Source organism: Eptesicus fuscus, chromosome 11 (assembly GCF_027574615.1).
Source record: "Eptesicus fuscus isolate TK198812 chromosome 11, DD_ASM_mEF_20220401, whole genome shotgun sequence".
Classification (NCBI taxonomy): Eukaryota; Metazoa; Chordata; class Mammalia; order Chiroptera; family Vespertilionidae; genus Eptesicus; species Eptesicus fuscus.
In genome coordinates this window covers 25,654,365-25,676,802 of record NC_072483.1, presented here as the reverse complement: position 1 = coordinate 25,676,802, position 22,438 = coordinate 25,654,365, and the positions used below count along the sequence as shown (strand labels likewise).

At 38.2% G+C, this 22,438-nt stretch overlaps 1 protein-coding gene across 1 annotated transcript in view; it reads left to right on the top strand.

Annotated features, from left to right (window-relative positions):
• Positions 1 to 22,438, top strand: part of GTDC1 (glycosyltransferase like domain containing 1) — a 364,616-nt gene that overhangs the window by 46,898 nt on the left and 295,280 nt on the right. The window contains exon 2 of the mRNA XM_054723540.1: positions 5,735 to 5,903. Within this exon, the coding sequence (XP_054579515.1) occupies positions 5,742 to 5,903 (162 nt within the window). The 5' untranslated portion in view covers positions 5,735 to 5,741. The remainder of the gene's footprint in view (positions 1 to 5,734; positions 5,904 to 22,438) is intronic.

Genomic DNA, 22,438 nt, shown 5'->3' with positions numbered 1-22,438 from the left:
CTGTGTTTGAACATCACACTTGACTCTACAGGGCATACTATATTAATGGTCTGGGTGACACTTTTCAGGAATTGCTTCCCTGGCTCTGCGATGATTCCATCGTGGTGGATAATTTAATTAGCCCTTGACTGCTGAGCACTGTGGCTGTGGCAGTCGGTAGGAGAAATGTGGGAGAGAAAGAGCCAGGGCTTTGGAGTCAGACAGAGCTTGATCTGTCATTACTCCAGAAGTCACTAGCTGTGCACCTTGGGCAAGTTGCTTAGCTCCCTTTCTCTGTTTTGTCATCAGTAAGAAAAGGATTAAGCACCTGGTTTTGCTTTATTGTGATGGGTTGGGCAAGTGTTGTTCTTGAGAGGATTAAATAAGAATATATGTAAAGCCATTGGCTCATAGTAATCTCATAGTAATTTTTGCCACAAATATTGCCTTGTCCTCTCCCCCCACCCCCTTCCCACTTCACACATTACAGAATTTTAGTGTTTGTCTTATCCCTACTCTTTATTGAGATTTCTTCCACTTTTTATTCTTAGAGGCCAAGCGGCCAGACCAAGAGACTAAGTGACTTACTTGCTTGATACTATTGGAAAAGGAGTAAATTTACAGAACCAAATTTACCTAAGAGTTCTTGATTCCTAGGCCTGAATATAGTTCTTTATGTATGTTTGTGAAAATATTTTTTTTTTACTGTGATAAAAGATATATAACATAAAATTTACCATTTTAAACATTTTTTTAAGTACAAGGTGGGGCAAAAGTAGGCTTACAGTTGTGAATATGCAAAACAGAGTTTATTCTTGTATTATTATTTATTAATTACTAGAGGCCCGGTGCACGAAATTCGTGCACGGAGGGGGGTTGTCCCTCAGCCCAGCCTGTACCCTCTCCAATCTGGGATCCCTCAAGGGATGTCCGACTGCCCGTTTAGGCCCGATCCCAGGGATCGGGCCTAAACGGGCAGTCGGACATCCCTCTCACAATCCAAAACTGCTGGCTCCAAACTGCTTGCCTGCCTGCCTTCCTGATTGCCCCTAACCGCTTCTGCCTGCCAGCCTGAACACCCCCTAACCACTCTGCTGCCAGCCTGTTTGTCCCCAACTTCTCTCCTCTGCCGGCCTGGTTACCCCTAACTGCCCTCTCAGGCAGGGTTGATCACCTCCAACTGCCCTCCCTTGCAGGCCGGGTGCCTCCCAACTGCCCTCTCCTGCTGGCCATCTTGTGGTGGCCATCTTGTGTCCACATGGGGGCAGGATCTTTGACCACATGGGGGCAGCTATATTGTGTGTTGCAGTGATGATCAATCTGCATATTATTCTTTTATTAGATAGGATAGAGGCCTGGTACAGGAGTGGGGCTAGCTGGTTTGCCCTGAAGGGTGTCCCTGATCAGGGTGGGGTTCCCTTGGGGCATGGGGCGGCCTGAGCGAGGGGCCTGTGGTGGTTTGCAGGCCGGCCACACCCTCTGGCAACGAAAGCGGAGGCCCTGGTATCTGGAATTTATTTTCCTTCTACAATTGAAACTTTGTAGCCTGGAGCGGAGCCAAGCCTGGGGCTCCCTCCACGGGCAGCCGGCAGCCATTTGTGTTGGGGTTATAATTGAAACTTTGTTGCCTTAAGTGGGTGGGCCCGGCCAGGGTGTGAGGAAAGCTTTGCTTCCCCTGTTGCCCGCGGCAACCCTGGCCTGCTCTCTCAAGCTCCATTCTGCCGCCATTTGTTTGAATTTGTTTACCTTCTATAATGGAAACTTTGTAGCTTGAGTGGAGGCTTAGGCCTGCAATGGCTGGCAGAAAGCTTGGCTTCCTCTGTTACCTAGGAAACCTTGCTCTCTGTGGCTGTAGCCATCTTGGTTTGGGTTAATTTGCATACCCGCTCTGATTGGATGGTGGGCGTGGCTCGTGGGCGTGGCTTGTGGGTGTGTCGGAGGTATGGTCAATTTGCATATTTGTCTATTATTAGATTAGATTACATTATTTTCCATGTGAACAATTGTAGTCCCACTCTGTACATGTAATTTAGTAGCATTAAGTGCATTCACACTGTTATTCAACAGTAGGTTTATATTTTAAAGCTTAGTTTGGGTATTGTATTTGAAAATTGATTTCATGGGTCCTGTTCGGTTGGCCCATATGTTGGAAAGGGCTCTTAGTGGCAGTTAACAGAATCTTTAAAGCTGGGTGAAGCAGAAGGGACTTACTAAGTTGTCATAGTTCATGCGGTTATTGAGGGAGCAGAAGGGAAGACTCCAGGCTGAGCTTGTAGGAACAACTTCTGGAGCCACACTTTCAACTGGCTTGCGGGGGGAGCCACAGCCATCTCTGCGGAAGAACCGTGCTGCCCAGCCCAGGTTTGGAAGCTGCTGAATGAGGACTGAGGATTCTTGGCTTTTGATGCTGGCCCCAGAAGAACCATCATCTTGCTCGCCATCATTGCTGCCTGGGCTGACCTGCCTGTGCTTGGTGGCTCTCGTTCCTGGTTTCCTAGGAGTGCTCCTGCTTTGGAAACCCAGGGCACGTGCAGACCTCAAGTTGAAAGGGAGTCTAGCAAAAGTCCCCTTTAGCTTTCTAGCCATCATTGTGTTGTAAGACATACTAGAGTGGGGTTGTGTGAGTGTTGAGGATAAATCTGCTGTATCTGCCGTAGCTCTTTCAAAAATGAAATATTTGTACTTGAACCAGCACCTCTGCCTCGTGTTTCCTATTTGTGGCCTTGGCAGTTCAAAGGAGACTAGAATTCCTCATATTCCTTTTGTTCTTTGGTTGACTTATTAAAAGTCTTGTCCCCAGAGGATTTACTAATTGAGGTCATGTTGAAGTAACATTTTAGGGAGGGATCCCCAGAAGTTTTCTTGAAAAAATTGAGATGCATTTGCCTTGATCTAATTGAGCATTTTCCTATAATAGCAGTGCTTACAGACTTTTTTATTTAAAAAACTAGAGGCCCAGTGCATGAAATTCGTGCACCGAGGGGGAGGGGGAGAGGCGTGTCCCTCAGCCCAGCATGTACCCTCTCCAAACTGGGACCCCTCAAGGGATGTCCGACTGCCCGTTTAGGCCCAAACCCAGTGGGATCGGGCCTAAACGGGCAGTTGGACATCCCTCTCACAATCCAGGACTGCTGGCTCCCAACTGGTCGCCTGCCTGCCTTCCTGATTGCCCCTAACCGCTTCTGCCTGCCAGCCTGATCACCCCCTAACCACTCCCCTGCCAGTCTGGTTGATGCCTAACTGCTCCCCTGCCAGCCTGTTTGCCCCTAATGCCCTCCCCTGCAGGCCTGCCCCCCCCCAACTGCTCTTCCCTGCAGGCCTGGTCCCTCCCAACTGCCCTTCCCTGCTGGCCATCTTGTGGTGGCCATCTTGTGTCCACATGGGGGCAGAATCTTTGACCACATGTAGGCAGCCATCTTGTGTGTTGGAGTGATGGTCAATCTGCATATTACTCTTTTATTAGATAGGATAGAGGCCTGGTGCATGGGTGGGGGCCGGCTGGTTTGCCCTGAAGGATGTCCCGGATCAGGGTGGGGGTTCCCTTGGGGCATGGGGTGGCCTGGCCAAGGGGCCTGTTGTGGTTTGCAGGCCGGCCATGCCCCCCGGCGACCCAAGCAGAGGCCCTGGTATCTGGGGTTTATTTATCATCTATAATTGAAACTTTGTAGCCTGTAGTGGAGCCAAGCCTTCTGCTCCCACCATGGCGGCAGCCATTTCTGTTGGGATTTATTTATCTTCTATAATTGAAACTTTGTAGGCTTAAGTAGAGGCCTGGGCTGGCCAGGGTATGTGGAAAGCTTGGCTTCCTCCATTGCCGGAGGCAACCCTAGCCTCCTGCTCTTTCCAGCTCTGTGGCTGCTGCCATTTCTGTTTTATTTATCTTCTATCATTGAAACTTTGTAGCCTTAAGCGGAGGCCTGGGCCGGCCAGGGCAGGCGGAAAGCTTGGCTTCCTCCATTGCCAGGGAAACCTAAGCCTCCCTCCTGCTCTCTATGGCCGTAGCCATTTTGGTTGGGTTTATTTGCATATTCGCTCCTGATTGGCTGGTGGGTGTGGCTTGTGGGTGTGGTGGAGTGATGGTTAATTTGCACATTACTCTTATTAGATGGGATATTTTGTTAATCATTTACTTTTAGCATTCATGTTTTATAAGAAAACTTTACATATGGTGAATTTAGCTATAATGTGATGGAAATGTTTAACATCTTGAAGTAGGAAGTCGGGCACATGAATACTGGATTGTTTATCAGTATAGTAGGTTTGTAAAATTTCTAATGTTACTTCAATGTTCCATTATTTTCCCTTCCTTTTTGTATCTATAATTATTACAAGTCTTCTGGCTGTCATAATTTCTTACCAGTCAGAAATTTGAATAAATCATATAACAGTATTAAAGGATGATAATACACTTTTGGTTTCTTGACTGTCATACTGTTATCAGATGCTAGAACCTTCTATATTTCTACATTGCTGGGCATTTAAGAGCTTAAAAATCAAATATTGGAGCCCGAATGGTGTGGCTTAGTGGTTGAGCGTCAATCTATGGACCAGGAGATCATGGTTCAATTCCTGGTCAGGGCACATGCTCAGATTGTGGGCTCAATTCCCAGTGGGGTATGTGCAGGAAGCAGCCGATCAATGATTCTCTCTCATCATTGGTGTTTTTTTCTTTCTCCCTTTCCCTTCCTCTCTAAAATCAATAAAATATATAGTTAAAAAAATCAGATATTGGAATTGTGGTTTTAGTGCAAGTTTCTGTGCTCCAAAATATATATGTATCTATGTACACACACACACACACACACACACACTATTTACCTCAGCCTTGAAATTTGCATTTCTAACAGTTCTGGTGATATCGTTTGCCTTGTGGAAAATCAAGAGGCCTGGTACTGTTTCAGTAAAACTGTCTCATAGGTATGATTGAAACAGTTTTATTAGCAACATATGGGACATGAAGAAGCCACAGAGGGGAGTTTGGAGTGTGAGGGTGCTGGTCTGTCTTTTTTGGCATGTAATTATATCAGTCCTCATGCATGGTGTTATTTGTTGCTGCCTAGGGAATATAGGAAAATAACTTCTAATGTGGCGAAACAAAAAAATCAGAACAAATTATAATTGCTGAATTCATAGGGAATTATTTGCATGAAAAATGTGTTTTTCAAATCTGATTTTCTTTTTGTATCTTAAAGTTTATTCAGTATTTTAAATTAAAAATCCAATTTTTTAATAATTTGAATTTTTGGATCAACTGTACATAACAGATGCCTAGCTGAGTTTCATAACTACATTTTTGTTTTCCTTGTAATGTATGGTTCTATTTAATTAATTTTACTAAATATTTATTAATTTTTTAGAGGTACTTATAACATTTAAATGATTACATTATGCCAATTACTTTACTAGATGCTATACAGAGGGCAGTATAGGTCACAGCCTATGGGTTATGGAGTTTAAATCTATAAAAGAAGTCACATGGAGGTGATGTTTAAATAGTCAGTGATGAGACTGATAGACACACGTCAGCAAAGTGCTTTCCTCTGGGAAAGAGGGAGGGAAATGGGATCAGGGATGGGTGCACAGAAGCTTCAATTGTAAGTGTGTGTGTGTGTGTGTGTGTGTGTGTGTGTGAGTGAGTGTGTGTGTAACTTGCCTTTCTGCTAAGATTTATTGATTGTCAGAGATATTTAAACCAGAGATTCAGGTTGAGGCACCAAGGTAGTGAAATAATTTTTTTCATCTTCCCTTCCTCCAGTTATTTCATGGCTTGCTCAGGAAACGGCAACGGTAGGGGTGGTGAACTGAAAGAGATGGAGGGACAAGCTTGGAGGGCTGGATTCTGGAAAAGCCCTGCAGAAAAAGGCACTGAAGTGTTTTCAAACCTCACCTCAAATCTGCTCACCACCTGGAGCCTTAGGTTAAATGTGAGCATTTATATTATTGTCTACTCGAAAATACTTCTTTATAGGTGATTTCTCAGTCTTTATGTTGGAAAGTACTGGAAGGCAAGCTTTCTTTTCTGTAGATTTGCATGTAGCCTTCAGACTGGTCTCAGTCTTAGAGAGACCTAAGCTTCTGAAATGGATAATTCTTACACTGATTAATATCCTCCAAATGGCCAGTCTGGTTCCTCCTGTATGCTGGTAAAATAATATTGGGAGCCAAGCTGTTCAATATTTAGATTGCAGTGATTAAGAAAGCAGCATGGATTATATGTTTATTTCTAGAGTGTGAGCAAATAGGGTCACACTTGAAGTGCTTTTCAAATGCTTGTGCCTACTGTCATGTTTTATGACATGATGATTTTATCTAACAGCTATTTCTATGCAGTTACTTTATTTGAACAGAGATTTTCACTCTCCCTTTGAAAATCAGGTAGAAAGGTTTGACTATTCTATGGAGAAAAAGAAGTACAGTTGAATAGTTTGATTCTATCTTGAAAACAATATTTAAAAAGAATTAGAGTTGTATCTTTAGTAGAGGTGATTTCAGACCTATAAGAAGAACAAAAACCTGTGTGAACTATGCCAAGTGAAATATAAATAGTAATAATCTTTTTTTATTAATTTCTTTATTGATTAAGGTGTCACATATTTGTCCTCATCCCCCCATTCCCATCCCACACCCCTCCCTAAATAGTAATAATCTTGTCTGTCATTTACTTAAGTTTTTCTTTCTTACCAGATCGTTAAAAGAGAAGCTAAGAGATATATTTTATCCAATTTGAATTTAACTGCTATTATTTTTTTCTTGAGTAAACAACCTTATGAACAGTGTAAAAGTCTTAACTTGATTGATCAAGATTTAACTATATTGTCATTTACAACTAAGTATGTTCATGAAAGTTCAGAGAATAACTGAAATAATGAATGGCATTATAATATTAAAATTTTGTTAAGCATATTGTATGCATTAATTAAAATAATCCATCTGTACTATAAAATGATGATTGATGGATTGCTGCCTTATATTTCTGAAGTTCTGTGTGTATAGTTATAATTTTTCACAAATGTAATTATTTATATTTCTTACATATGCTGTTTCATTTTATCATCACAACAGTTTTAGAAGTAGGTGGAGTAGGTGAGATTTTTCTTTACTAAACGAGAAAAACTCAGTAGTGTAGTAATTAAATGGTTTATTAATGGGTTGGGCTGCACTAAAAACCAGGGCTTATGAATTCTGTAGTGTGTCTTAGTCAGAATCCAGGAAACTTGGGTTTTTCTGGTGTACTGATTCTTTTTTCTGTTCATTTTGTTTTGGTGTGTTTCATTATGTTTCTTCCACTGCTTGGCAATCAAAACAGAGCCAATTCTATATGGTCAGTTTGTTGTGAAGTAGTATTTTTGACAGTAGATTTGGAGGTGAGAAAGATAAAACTTGACCCAAATGACATTTTTTCTATTATGTCTGTATTTATTAATTTGTTACAATGTTTTATTATGCAAAAAAACTAAGAAGTAACTTGATATCATCCACACTTTTGAAATTAGGACAAAGTTTTGGTGAGTGAGATACAATTGCCTTCATTCCCTTCTTTAAAAATTTTTTAAACAATTATTTTATTGGCATGTTATTGACATATAGCATTATATTAGCTGTAGGGGTGTAACATAATGATTGAATATGTGTGTATATTGTGTTATGATCACCACAATAAGTCATCACCACACATAGTTACAAAATTTTTTTCTTGTGATGAGACTTTTAAGATTTCCTTTCTTATCAACTTTTAATATATAATACAGTATTATTAACTGTAATCACCAGACTGTACATTATATCCTCATGACTTACTTATTTTATAACAGGAAGTTTGGGCCTTTTGACCACCTTTTCCCATTTTGTCCACACACTACCCCCCAACCTCTGCCTCTTCTAACCTCCAGTCTGTTCTCTGTATCTGTGAGGTTTTTATTTGTTTGCTTTTAGATTCCACAGGTAAGTGAGATCATATAGTATTTGTCTTCATTTGTCTGAGTCATGTTGTAAATGCAGGATTTTTTTCCTTTTTATGGCTGAATAACATTTCATTACATGCATGTACTTTATTGTCTTTATTCATCTATTGATGGACATTTAGGTTGTTTCCATCTCGTGGCTATTGTAAATAATGCTGCTATGTACAAGGGAGTGCAGATAGCTTTTCGAGTTAGTGTTTTTGTTTCCTTCAGATAAATACCCAGAAATTCAATTGCGGATCATATGGTAGTTCCATTTTTTAATTTTCTGAGGAACCTCCATACTGTTTTTTATAGTGAATGCACCAATTTACATTCTCACCAGCAGTGCACTAGCATTCCCTTTTCTCTGCATTCTTGCCAGCACTTGTTATTTCTTATCTTTTTGATGATAGCCATTCTCACAGGTGTGAGGTGATATCTCATTGTGGTTTAGATTTGTATTTCCCTAGTGATTCATGATGTTGAGCATCTTTTTATGCCTGTTGACCATCTGTATGTTTTCTTTAGAAAAATGTCTATTCATATCCTCTGCCCATTTTAAATTGGATTTGTTTTTGAAATTTTGCTAATGAGTTGTATGGATTCTTTGTGTAATTTGACATTAATGCCTTATCGATATGTGATTGGCAGATATTTTTTGTAGGTTGTCTTTTCATTATATTGATGGTTTCCTTTGCTCTGCAGAAGCTTTTTCATTTGATATAGTTCCACCTATTCATTTTTGCTTTTGTTGCCTTTGATTTTGTTATCAATTAAAAAAAAAGTCACCAAGACTGATGTCAAGGAACTATTTCCCTATATTTTATTTTAGGAGTTTTACAGTTTTAGGTCTTATGTTCAAGTCTTTAATCCATTTTGAGTTAAATTTTGTGTGTGGTAAAAATAGGGTCTAGTTTAATCTTTAAAAAAATATTCTTATTTATTGATTTTAGAGACAGAGAAAGGGAGGGAGGAAGGATGGGTGGATAGAGGGAGAGAGGGAAGGAGGAAGAGAGAGAGAAAGAAACATCAATTTGTTGTTCCACTTATTTATGTATTCATTGGTTGCCTCTTGTATATGCCCTGACCTGGGATCAAACTCGCAACCTTGATGAGTCGGGAAGATGCTCTAACCAACTGAGCTACCTGGCCAGCGCAACATCATTTATTGAAGAGACTGTGCTTTCCCCATTGGCTCCTTTGTTCTAAATTAATCGACCATATAGGCATGGGCTTATTTCTGAGCTCTTTATTCTGTTCCATTGATCTGTGTGTCTGTTTTTAGGCCAGTACCATACTGTTTTGATTACTATAGCTTTGCAATATATGTAATTTAAAATCAGGAAGCTTGGTGTTCCCAGCTTTGCTCTTTTTTCTTAAGTTTGCTTTGTCTATTCATGGTTCTTTGTGGTTATGTACACATTTTAGCGTTGTTTGTTCTATTATTTTGAAGACCTGCCTCAAGCCAGATGCTGGCAGCCTGACTATTCCTGAGTTTTACTCATCTTTCCCCATTATGGTTTTTAGAATGAGTTTATTTTTAACTGACCTTTTTGAGCATATTATACCTTTAAATGTAATCAAAAGTAACTCTGAGTACTTATTTAAATAAAATATCAGTTAGTGTAGTTTATGAACAGAACCACAAAAAGATATCTGTATGTCTTACTTAGATATACATAAACATTAAAAAATGGAAATTTGGGGCATTAGAAAGCAATGTTTACTTATTAAATATAATATAGTAATGTTATTAACTAATCTTCTTTTAGTAATATGTAATTTATTCAAAGGATATTATGATTTGCCTGTAATAGTTAATATAACTTAGTTACTGAAATGCCTTATTTAGGGCATGGGAATTAATTGTAATCAAAGGTTTAGGCCACTATTAGGGCTAAGTAACCTCTTTTTTTGTCCTTCAGTGGCAGCAAAATCTAACTTCCATGGGTTTTGCTACTTACATATGTCTTTTGGGAGATTTTGAAAAACCAAAGTCCTTCTTTCTCCTGTGGAAGTGTTAAAAATCCTAAGAAGCTTTTTTGAGATAAAGTTTGTCCCCTTTCAATTATTAAATGCGCTTTTCTCTTATCTGTGAATTTCACCTTCAGTTTACTGGCAACTGCTATTTCGGGTTAGGATCATAGAATTATGATTAACTCCTTGAAATCTGGCTTTGGTCCCACCTTTGTACTGGAACTGCACTCTTGAAGGTCACCGGTGACCACATTCTAGCCAATGGTAGAGGATTTCCCCCCCTCAGTTCTCAATCTCCTTGACATGCTAATGCCACCTGACCTTGGCTTTTCTCTTGCGTGCACTTTGGATTTCTGCTCTGAGCTTTGCTGCCCACACATTTTTCGTAATACCTGTCTTCTCTTTATGGGGTGGGTTTTGTCCTTGCCCTTTGCTAGGTATTTGCCTACTGCATTTTGAATATTACAACTTTAGTTCTCCTTTCTTTGCATGTGTGTCATAGACAAATCATCATTTTTCTTATATGTCACTCTGATGGCTGTTGCTGGCCATTCTCAGGGCTCCACTTCACATCAGTGCCCCTCACCCAAAGCCAGTGCTGCCCTTGCACCTGCTTTTATTTAGATGTGCTTTTGCCTCCGAACAGACCTTTCCCAAGCATCTCCTTCAGAGGGCTTTCTCCTCGGAATCTCTGGGTTTCTTTTAAAGAAGCATTCTCAATACCTTGACATTTTTTATTTGGATAAGGGTATCTCCAAATGTCTCTAATGTCCTTGAGTCTTTTTTGAAGATATTTCTTAAATTTGTACTATTCTCTTCATTTCTTCCTGTTCTCCAAAGTATTTTATAGTGTGTGAAACACTTTAAAATGTATTTTTTTCTATTTAAACTAATATAATCAAATTGTAAAATAGGAAGGCTAGAGTTTATTACTCCAGTTTGCAGGTCAGAAAATATGTACTGAAAGAGGTGACTTGTCTGAGGTATCATTGCTGAATAAGGGAAGAGATATTACTAAAGCCAAGGAAATGTGACTTTAAGTCTGTACCTGTGCCCAATCAAGGGACTATTGTAATTTCCTATTAAATGGCATTTCACCTTCCAGCCATTTGCTTTCATTTACTTTCCTTACAGGGCTAGAGTAATATCTGTATAACCAGGCACAGTAGCAGCTACTGTAGATTGGTACAGTATCTTAGTTACTGTGCTAGATAATATCATTTAATTTTCAGAACTGCTGTGCAGGGTAGATATTATTTCCATTTAATAAATAAGTAAACTAAAGCTTATAGGAGTTTAATAACTTGCTAGTCATTATGTGTGGTTGGGTGAGAGTGAGGGGGAAATTCAAACTCTGGCCCCCATCTTTGGTCCTTTTTAGTTCTTTTTACAACCACATTCTGCTCTTTATTAAATTCCTGATGTTCCTCTTCTCTCTGAGAACTTACTAAGGTTTTCTCTTGCCTACTCAATCCCATTATACCCCTTTTATCAACTTTTCAGGACCCTTAATAATTTGTTCATAAGTTTCCTCCCCATTATTTTCTTCAGTCATATTTAGTGAACCCTTTGCTCTTGACCTTGTTCTCTTCTCACACAGACCTCATCTAGTCTCAAGTTCTCAGGTCATGCTGTTTTCTCCCTGTATGGAATTATTTCACATCCACCTCCTTACCTATCCATAGTCGGCCCTTTATCTTCTCCTCAGTGCACACTGAGTGAGCACTCAAAGCACACATGATGGTTGTTAGTATAGATGGATGCATGTGCCTTGCTGGGGAGGTGAGCAGGTAATGGGAGGAGTCAGTCTGAATTCCCCATTCTGATTTGAGAGCACAGGCAGAGGGAGGTGGACACTGGTTGCTATGACAGCGCCCAGGAGGATGTGATTAATTTTACCTGAGTGGTTTGGGAAGATGTGACAGAGAACTGACATTTGAACTATAGCCTCAAAGAAGTGGGAGGAGGAGGTGGGGGAGGAGGAGGGGCAAGAGGAGGAGGAGGGGAAGAAAAGATGAAAGTGGAGGAGGAAGAGTTGTTTTCCAGGTGGAGAAGTGGTGGGAGGAGGGCATTTTGGAAAAAGGAAATATTGTATGAATAGAGGAATGAAATCACAAAAATATATGCCACATGTTGTAATGTGAACATTAAAGGCATTTGTTGCAGAGCTATGCATAGTTGCCAGTAGGCCTCAGTGACCGGCCTTCCTCTTCATGGAGTCTTTGCAGACCAGGGTCTAGTGTTTGACCTTACACTTTCAGGTATCTGATATGCTGGACCCCCTGAGAGTGGACGTCTCTCAGGGCAGGGTCACATTAGTCATGCTCCTAGAAATTGATATACAGATTAACCCCCCCCCCTCCTCTCAAATATATATATGTTTGTGCACTTGTCAATTTGTTAATTTCCAATGAGAAATGCAACTGTCCAGCAGACTGGATTGCTTGATTTGGCAGATCAGTACATTGTTTCCCAGTAGGCAGGCTTCTTGGGAAGCCAAGTTGTTAATATGGAGGTCAATTGATGACTGAGAAATACAGCTGTCAAGTTGACCCAGCGTTTCTGACCAGTGCCCTCTCTTTCTTCTGGCAAGATACATAGGAGCCATGTTGACAGAGATCCCCTGTTGAGCATGGAAAGAAGACCCAAGGGTTATTTGTTTGAAGAGGTATCTTTCAACTGAGTTAGCTTGAGGCTCCCTTACCCACTCTAGGCAGAGATTTGCCAAGTAAACCATATTATTTGGGTCGACTCAGCCCAGATTTCCTCTCCCCTGGCTTAGTTTGATCTTGTGAACATTTGCCTAGGTTGCTTCTCTGCTTCCTTTGCTCACCAGTCCTCCCCCTCCTCCACCTTCTTTTTGATGCATTTTCCCTTTAGATATGTTGAGACATTCTGTCAAGTTGCAGAGAAGTCTTAAGAGCTAGAGAAGCAGAGAGATTTTCATATTTCTTTTTGATTTATCTTGTTTTTATTTTAAGTCACATTCCCTTATTTTCAGTCACTTGGGGCTACAAATCAGGGAATGATGAATAGCCCCTTTAAGCCAAGAGTATGAGATTTATTGGTAGTGGGATGTTGGGGATAAAGCTAGAAAGAAAAGTTGGGACCAAATTGTGAAGGGTCTGGAATGCCATACTAAAGAGTTCAGATTTTAAAGTTTTCTCAATTCAGTTCTCTTCTCTGTACCCTACCCCCCACTCCCAATAATGTCTTCTTTTGGCCTTTTAATTTTTATCTATATCAAACTATTGATATCTTACTGTAGAACATATGATAATGGATCGCCTTAAGATATCTTGATATCTTTAAGAGGTAGTCTTTTTTTTTTTTTAACCTCCTTTATGTTTTGACAGATACATATTAGGTGATATTATCTGTGTTTTAAACACTGGTTGCTTGAGAGCTTAAGTTCTGCTTCTGCCTAAATCTCATCTTGCTTTTTAAGTTCAGGCTGTTTTCAGAACTTCCTCTTTTATCCACCAGTTGGTGTTTTTTATTTATTTATTTTTTGGTGTGTGTGTGTGTGTGTGTGTGTGTGTGTGTGTGTGTGTGTGTGTTTAAACAGGGTATTTCTTTTTATATTAGTATCTGATGTTTCTCTTTTATATTATTATTTAATGTTTTCATCATGGTGCTTATGGATATGAATAGCTCTCATTGATTATCACATACCTGTCTTTTTTCTCTCTAGGTTCCTGATATTTGGGTGGACCTCCTATTTGTTCCTTTAGCATTTTATAATACCTAGCCCAGTTGAATATCAAGCAATACTTAGATGATATAATGCCATTTTAAAGCCAGAAGGTGTCTTCATCTAGTTGAATACTCTCATTTTCTACACGAGGAAACTGAGATTCAGGGCAACTCTAATTTACTAGAGCACATGACTAGTATAACCATGAGCAGAACCCAGATGCAGTCACACCAGGTCCAGCCACCTTTGCGATACACTACATTTGTTCCCCATTTGACTGAATGATATGCCATAGGGATGAAAGGGACCCTCAAAGAACACTTATATCGATGTACAGTCTTCAAAACCATTATATTAAAACATAAACATTAGCAAGTTTTCCTGTTAGTACTAGGAAGAGTAGAGTTTTGAATGTTTTAGATCTTACTGGGATACGTAGAATACCAAGTGAAAGGGACATAGGGAAAGAGCTCACATATTGAACTTTCTTTGTTTCTGCCAAGCAGTGAACAGCCGTTTTACATGCATCACCTCAACTATTTATTGTGACAGTCCTGTGAACTGGTTGTAGTTGTACACATTTTGCTCATGAGCAAAGTGAGACTCATAGAGTTGAAGCAATCTTGCAAGTAGAACTAGAAGATATGGGTTGTGAGCCCAGGTTTACATGACTGCAAAGACCATGCTCTTCCAACTATGCTTCATTGTTATAGCCCTTGGCTAAAGCCAAGAATAGCAACTTCAGCAAAGGCACCACCTGACTTTGTAAGTGCAGCAGCCATGCTCCATTGTCTGTAGCAGAGGTGATGAATGCTGGTGCTCCGGCTGGGTGGCAGTGCCTGACTCACTCTCACATTTTTCTAACCATGGTTTGTGGCTCATATTTGTGACCTTTTATATACTAGTATATGTATCTTGTGTCATTGTCCCCATTTCCATTCTGTGGGAGACCAGCACCATGTTATAAGCCCACTTCTTGTTTGTGCTTTTACCTACAACCTTTCTTTCCATCTTGTTAATGCTTCTCCTTTCTCCCTCCACTCTTCACTCTTGGTATGGAGAGAAAATTAGGTGTGCTTTATCAGAGTACTTTAATGGCTCAGCTTCATTCCCCCTTCCCCTATGAATTCTTCTATGTTGGCATGAAGAATCATGGGCCAATAAAACAAAAAGAAGGCAATACATAATCACATTATTTGTCTTCCAGCAAAACACTTTTCTGAAAATGGCAAGGCGTATGCAATTCATAACTTATATAAAGTTTATCATTCATATTTATAAAATCTTTGTTTTGGTGTTAGATGCACTTACTTCAAATTTCAAAGAATTATTTAAAAATGCTTTTGAATCATCTCCCTAAGAGCTTTCAACACTATATAAATAGTACACTTTTTAGCATTTCCTTTTGCATACCTGCAGTTTGCCTCATCTTTGAGATTGTGTACCACTTTTTTTCAAGTCATATGTGGAGACTAGGCCAACAAATATCATTATACATGTGGGTTTCAAAAAGCAACTGGGGAAGTTATGTTTAACCTTTTCAAAGAGTTGTTATCTGGGCTTTCCCCCATTTCAGAGCAAAAACAGATGTAAACCAAGGATGTGAATCACTATACATATTTTTGAATATATATCTTCTTTTGGGTTTTGCCAGTGGTCTTTTTATTAAAAATCACCCCGCCCTCCTCAAAATTTATAATGTTTCTGATAAATAGCTTACTATAATTTGGTGATTTCCAGTGCTTTGCTTGTTCAGTTAAATTATTATGGATTGTTTCTTAAAAAGAACAACACAGTTGTGAGATGGGGAATTAGAGCTGTGGCATTTGATTAAATGTGTTCATAGGGGAAAATATGCTAAGAAGGCATTAGAATGTCCCCTTTATGCCAAAAAGTCCATTAGCCTGGTAGGCTGTACAGAGGGAGGTAACTCAAGGGAATATCCCAAGGTGGAAGGTATTGGATAACAAGAAAACAAATAAGAGAGAATAGTGTTTTGTGTTTTTCTTTAGCATGGGAAGTACAGTCCCTTCTCTGAGTAGAAGAGCTCAAACCCTATTCCAACATGTTGAGATGTCATTTTTATTTATTTAGCTTTTGCTTTTTGTTTAATTAAAGGTTGGAATAAGATGACTTGTGGTGTTGTTGTTTTTTAATCCTACATCTGATATATTGCAAAAATTATTAAGATTTTTAGTGGTCTTTGTGTTATTTATTCCTTCGGGTTTTAAATTTCATATGATCAGTGCCTTTTATTAGGACATTATACCTTATAATTATCCTCTTATTAAGTATATGACGGCATTTAAGATGTGTAAGGCAGTTTAATGTCTTGTATTTTTTCTACATAGTGAGTATTAGACAATTACTGATTGAATTAATGAGCGAATAAATGGCTGAAAAAATACAGAAATATCTGAGGCAAATACAATTTTCTATTTTGAGTCAGACTCACGATTTCTATAATGTTGCCCTACCAAATTCTTCAAATACAGATTTGCATTAAATAATAATTATATACTTACTACATAAAAACTCACTATAAAAACAATAAGAAAAGAGTGGAGAAATTTAAAAAATGAATTCTACCCCAATAAATAATCATTATAATTTAGAACATGATTTCAGACATTTTTTTCTCCTTTTCATGAACATATACCCAGAAACATACACACACATACCCATGTACATACATATATTTATAGATGGAGAAATAAGAGAAAAATTATAAGATTAGAATTATTCTATATACAATTTTTGTTTAAATAAAAGTAGTAATACTTTGTCTTAACAGAAGTTAAAGTACTGTAAAACCAAAGAAGTTGCAGTAATTAAAATATGATCCTTTACAAAATTTTCCTAAGTAAATTAATTGAAGTTGAAAAAATTATGAAAATATTAAGACATTAGGATCATTATATTTAAAAAATTAGCTCTATGTTATGGTATCAGTGTATTTTCTGTAATGAAAGGTTAGAAATTAACATAGTTTTAATCTTTTTTTTTTTTTAATTTCAGCTTTTTCTTTAGCCTGCCAATATGCCTTTTCATCACTTGAAAAAAGTGTCGTATCTTTTCTTAGGTATTTTATTCTTTTCTTTGGGCCCCTTTATGTTGAAATAGCTCATGGACAACATCAAACTAAAAAGCTTCTGCACAGCAAAAGAAACCATCAACAAAATTAAAAGAAAACCCACTGTATGGGATAGCATACATCTGATAAGGGGTTAATTTCCAAAATATGTAAAGAAATTATACAACTCAAACACCAGAAAGTCAAACAATCCAATTAAAAAATGGGCAAAGTACCTGAATAGACACTTCTCCAAAGAGGACATACAGATGGTCAATAGACATATGAAAAAATGCTCAACATCACTGAACATCAGAGAGGTGCAAATTAAAACTACAATGAGGTATTACCTCACACCTGCCAGAACGGCTGCCATCAGTAACTCAACAAGCAACAAGTGTTGGCGAGGATGTGGAGAAAAGGGAACCCTAGCACACTGCTGATGGGAATGCAGAGTGGTGCAGCCACTGTGGAAAACAGTATGGAGTTACCTGACTGGTTTTGTACTAAGTAGTCTCTTTTTTGTTGTTTTTATAGCTTTAATCTTTTTTTTGGTTTTGTTCTTAATTTCAGCTTTTTCTTTAGCCTGCCAATATGCCTTTTCATCACTTTAAAAAAGTGTTGTGTCTTTTCTTAGATATTTCATTCTTTTCTTTGGGACTCTTTACTTTGAAATATCTCATATTCTCTGTAATTTCTTTAAGATCATGGAAAACTTTTTTTTTTTTTCAATCTGGCATTTTGCCTATATCCTTCCACCTAATTTTTGGTAGTTCTACATAAATTATTTGCTGATTCTTTTCTGGTTCTAACTCATTTTTTATAGGCTTAGTTCTATTAAAGAACAGGTATTGCCTGAAAAATGTTTGAGGTCAGATGCAGGTATGGAGTAGTTGGGAGAGGGGATAAACGGCATCAGTTTGTACTTCCTTCAATTTGGATTTTTTTTTTTTAAATCTTAAAACACTCCTTCACAGAAGTCATTTCCTTTGCTCTGGGGATATGTCTCACCTCAGCTTGCAGTGCGGTGAAGGTCACTGTAACTTTGAGATTCTGTGGGTCATCGGAGTCTATGTAGTACTTGGTTTGGTGCTAACTGCTTCCCTTCTCTTTTACCTCATTTGGCAGTCTCTCTGAGTTAGGAAACGAGATCATTGATAATAAAAATGTCATGTTGGTTTTTCTGTCTAGTATAGATATGATGTTCTAGAGAAACTTCTTATTCTCTCAGGTAGATATTTAAGCATAATATCTCTAATCAGAGTTTCCTTGAATGGGCTTTAAAACTGTCCCAACTTGAGGGAAATTTTTTTTCCTGCTGAGGGGACATGGTTCAGCTCTTAGCATCACTCCTCATTTATCATATATTTTGGCTGATTTTTTTTTTAATAGTTTGTGGTTTGTGGTTGTGGCTGTGTCTTTGTTTCATTGATGAGAGGTATTCACTTTTTTTGTTCTTAAGAATTTTTTTTTTTTTTTTTTTTTTTAGTTTTTTTTCTGGACTAAAGACTCAGGTACAAGTATCATCCTTCTGTCATGTTTTTTGGTTTAGTTTTTGTTTGTTTTTTGTTTGTTTGTTTTGTTTTACTGTCTTTGATGGCTCCTTTTTTTCTCTCTTTCTCCTTCCAACCCTCTCTTTCTCTACCTTCCTTTCTCTACTCTCCCACTCTTTAGCTACCTACCCCTTAGATTAGGAACTTTTTCTAAGCTCTGTTTTCAGTCCATTTTCTCTAACTTAATTTTCCTATGTCTTTCATCTTCACCTTTATTCTAAAGATCTTTTTTTTGTTTGTTTGTTTTCTACTTTCGGTTTTGAGATGTAGTTGACATATAGCACTGTAGATGTTGAAGGTATTCAGCATAATGACTTGATTCACATATATTATGAAATGATTACCACAGTAAGTTCAGTTAACATCTATCATCCCATATTGTAATGATTTTTAGACTAGCAGTTTGGCATTGACTTCTGAGCTCCATCTGTTTACTAAATACCTATAATACCTCAAAGTTCACATCCAAAGTAAAATTGTTTATCTTCCTTGCAAAATGTGGTGATATTTACTACCTTATTTAATGGAATCTTTGTTAACACAAATTATTAAGGCTAAAGATATTTCAATCAACCATGCTTTCCCAACTAATCATTTATCACTTCTGACTAATATCTATTTCTCTTGTGTCCACTGTGCCTTCTCATTGAGAGTGTAAGTCCATTGGAAGAGGAGAACTGTCACAAAGCTTCACATCTAATATATAGTTAACTGAAAAAGTGGATTTTGAAAGCTAATTTTAGCTTTAATAAAAATCTATTATAAAGATGGTTTTGCTCTCTTAACCTAAAATCTTTTGGTAATTTAACATATTTTGCCCCAAGTCACCTTGTTTAAATGATAGTTTTTTGGTATACTTTTAACTCCTGGCTTTTCCCCCCACCTCCCTAGATCACTCTTTCTAGATTCTTATATCTATGAAATATTTAAGACTATACTATTCCTCAAACATAAAGTCATGTTGATAACTTTTTAGTTTTCTTTTACCATCCCCCTCCTCTAAATGTTTATTGTTTCCTAAATGATCCAGCTCTTAGTCAGACTTTTAAAATATCATGGTCAATGCCCTGGCCAGTGTGGCTCATCCTGTAGACCAAAAAGTTGCGGTTTTGCTTACTGATTGGGGCACATAACCCGGTTTTGATCCCTGGTGTGAGCATGTGTGGGAAGCAACTGGTTGATGTTTCTCACATCAATGTCTCTCTTTCTCTCTCTCTCTCTCAAATCAATAAACATATAAAAATATCATGGTCAAGAATTTGGGGTAGTTTGTGAAAATAGTAAGAAGCAAGTGGGAAAAAGATTTTCATATTACATTTTAATTTTTGTTTTTAAAATTACATGTTTAAATTAAAGTTGCTTAATATTTAATATTATGTATTAAAATAATGAATAGACTTTAATTTTTAGAGCAGTTTTAGGTTCACAGCAAAATTGAGTGGAAAGTATGAAGGGTCACCCCTTCTCCAACCTCCCTGACCATCAAGTCCTCACCAGTGGCACGTCTGATGAACCATAATTGATGAACCAACATTGACGCATCGTGATCAACAAGTTTTAGTTTTAATTAGGGTTCACTCTAGTGGGAAACCTTTTTTTCTGCCAAGGGCCATTTGTTTATTTTTAACATCATTCGCAGGCCATACAAAATTATCAACTTAAAAATCAGCCTGCTATATTTGGTCAAACATTTAATTAACTCACCCTTAATGCTTTGGCAGGGCCAGAACAAATTATTTCACGGTTGGATGTGCCCCACCCCATTTGTCTATGGGTTTTGACAAATGTGTAATAAATGCCCTTCTAGTATCATGGAGAATAGCTTCACTGCCCTAAATACCCCTGTGATTGACCTATTCATCCCATCTGCCTACTCTCCCAAAGAACCTCTGGAAACTCCTGGTGTTTTTATTATCTCCATAGTCTTACTTGTTTTACAGTGTCATATAGTTGGAATCATACAGTAGGTAGCCTTTTCATATTGGCTTCTTTCACTTAGCAATATGCATTTAAGTTTTTTCCATGTTTTTTCATTGCTTGATAGCTCATTTCATTTTAGTGCTGAATAATATTCCATTGTATGGTGTACTACAGTTTGTTTATCCAGTTACTTTTTATTTTTATTTTTTTGTTTTATCTTTTTTAAAAAAAAATTATCTTTATTGTTGAAAGTATTATAGATGTCGCCTCCCACCCCCATTAACCCTCTTCTCCCCCCTCCCCCCAGGCCTTTACTGCACTACTGTCTGTGTCCATGGGTTATGCGCATCCTACATACTAAAAAGGTAATATGCAAATTGCATCACTCCGCTACGCCCACGATTGGGCCGGCTGGAGGCGCGGGGGGCGGGACTCAGGGTGGCCGATTGGCTGGCGGGAGGAGCGGGGGGTGGGGACTCGTGAGTCCCCGCCCCCCGCTCCTCCCGCCTGCCTAAACGGCCAGCGCTGTGGGAGGACCCATGGGGCAGGCGGAAGACGCAGGTGGTGGAACTCGGGGTGGCTGATTGCGTGGCTGCGGGCACCAGTTTTCCTCTGGCCACCCCCAGATCGGAGCGCCTCCCGAGTCCCGCCCTCAGCCTTCGGGAGGCGCTCCGATCTGCGGGTGGCCAGACGAAAACTGGTGCTGGCGGAAAACTGGTGCTGGCAGCCAGGTGAAGGAAAGCCTATTGCACGAAACTTCGATTCCACACATAAGTGAGATCATGTCTTTCTCTTATCCAGTTACTTTTTGAAGGACATCTTGGCTACTTTTAAGTTTTGGCAATTCTGATCAAAACTGCTGTAAACATTTGTGTGCAGGTTTTTGCGTGGACATACATTTTCAAATTATTTCAATAAATACCAAGGAGCATGATTGGTGGATTGTATGGGAAGAGTATGTTCAGTTTTAGTTTTGTGAAAAATTACCAAACTGTCTTTCAAAGTAGCTGTACCATTTTGCAGTCCCACTGAAAAATGAGTGAGAGTTCCTGTTGCTTTACATCCTCTTCAGTATTTGGTGTTTGTCAGTGTTTTGAATTTTAGTCATTCTAATAAGTGTGTAGTGACATCTCGTTGTTTTAATTTATAATTCCCTAATGACATATGTTGTCCAGCATTTACATATGCTTATTTGTCATCTGCTTATCATCTTTGGTGAGATATCTGTTCAGACTTTTTGTTCATTTTTAAATTGTGTTGTTTCCTTATTGTTGAGTTTTAAGAGTTCTTTTTATGCTTTGGATGAGTCCTTTATCCATATATGTCTTTTGTAAACATTCCTCCTAGTGTGTGTATTGTCTTCTTATTTTCTTGAAAATACCTTTTAAAGCAAAAAATAAAAAATAAAAATAAAAATTAAATTAAATTAAATTAAAAAGCAGTTTTTAATCTTAATAAAATCCAACTTATCAATTTTTTTCCCCCAGTATTGTACCTTTGGTGTTGTATCTCATAGTCGTGGCCAAATCAAGGTCAGCTACATTTTCTCATATAGTATCTTCTAGATGTTTTATAGTTTTGCATTTTAAATTTAGGTCTATGATCCACTCTGAGTTTTTGTGTTTTTGTGTGAGGGGTATAAGGTCTATATCTAAATTCAGATTTTTGCATGTAGATGTCCATCACCATCTGTTAAAAAACCCGATCCTTCCTTTGTTGAAGATCAGTTGACTATATATGTATAGGTCTATCTCTGGCTCTCTCCTGTTCCTTTGATCTATTTGTTTGTTCTTTCTCCAGTACCACACAGTCTTATTACTGTGTAATTAACTTTTTAAACAATAATTAGTAAACTGCTCAAGCATTTTTTGTTAAAATGTGTAAATCAAGTCATCTTACACCAATTTCTATTAAGTGTGATATATGTCGTTATTTTTAGAAATAGATACATTACTGGTAATCATTTTAGTAAATTTTGTATATAATGGTCACTGTCACTATGGAAAGAAATAAAATTGTAATATTTCCACTTTAAAAAATGAAGCTTTTATACAGTAGCTTTTTAATAAATTCATATTGATTATTTAATACCTTTTAAAGAATTTCACTTTTTCAAATATGAAATAATTATTTAAATATGACTATGAAAAGTCTCTACTAATCTTCTAAGGTAACATTGTCCAGTATGAGAAATCATTATAGCTATTATTATATACTAGTAGCCCTGCACACGAATCCGTGCTCCAGTAGCTCTCTGCGGGGCCTGGCCACTCTGCGCCCGCTGCCCAAAGGCTCT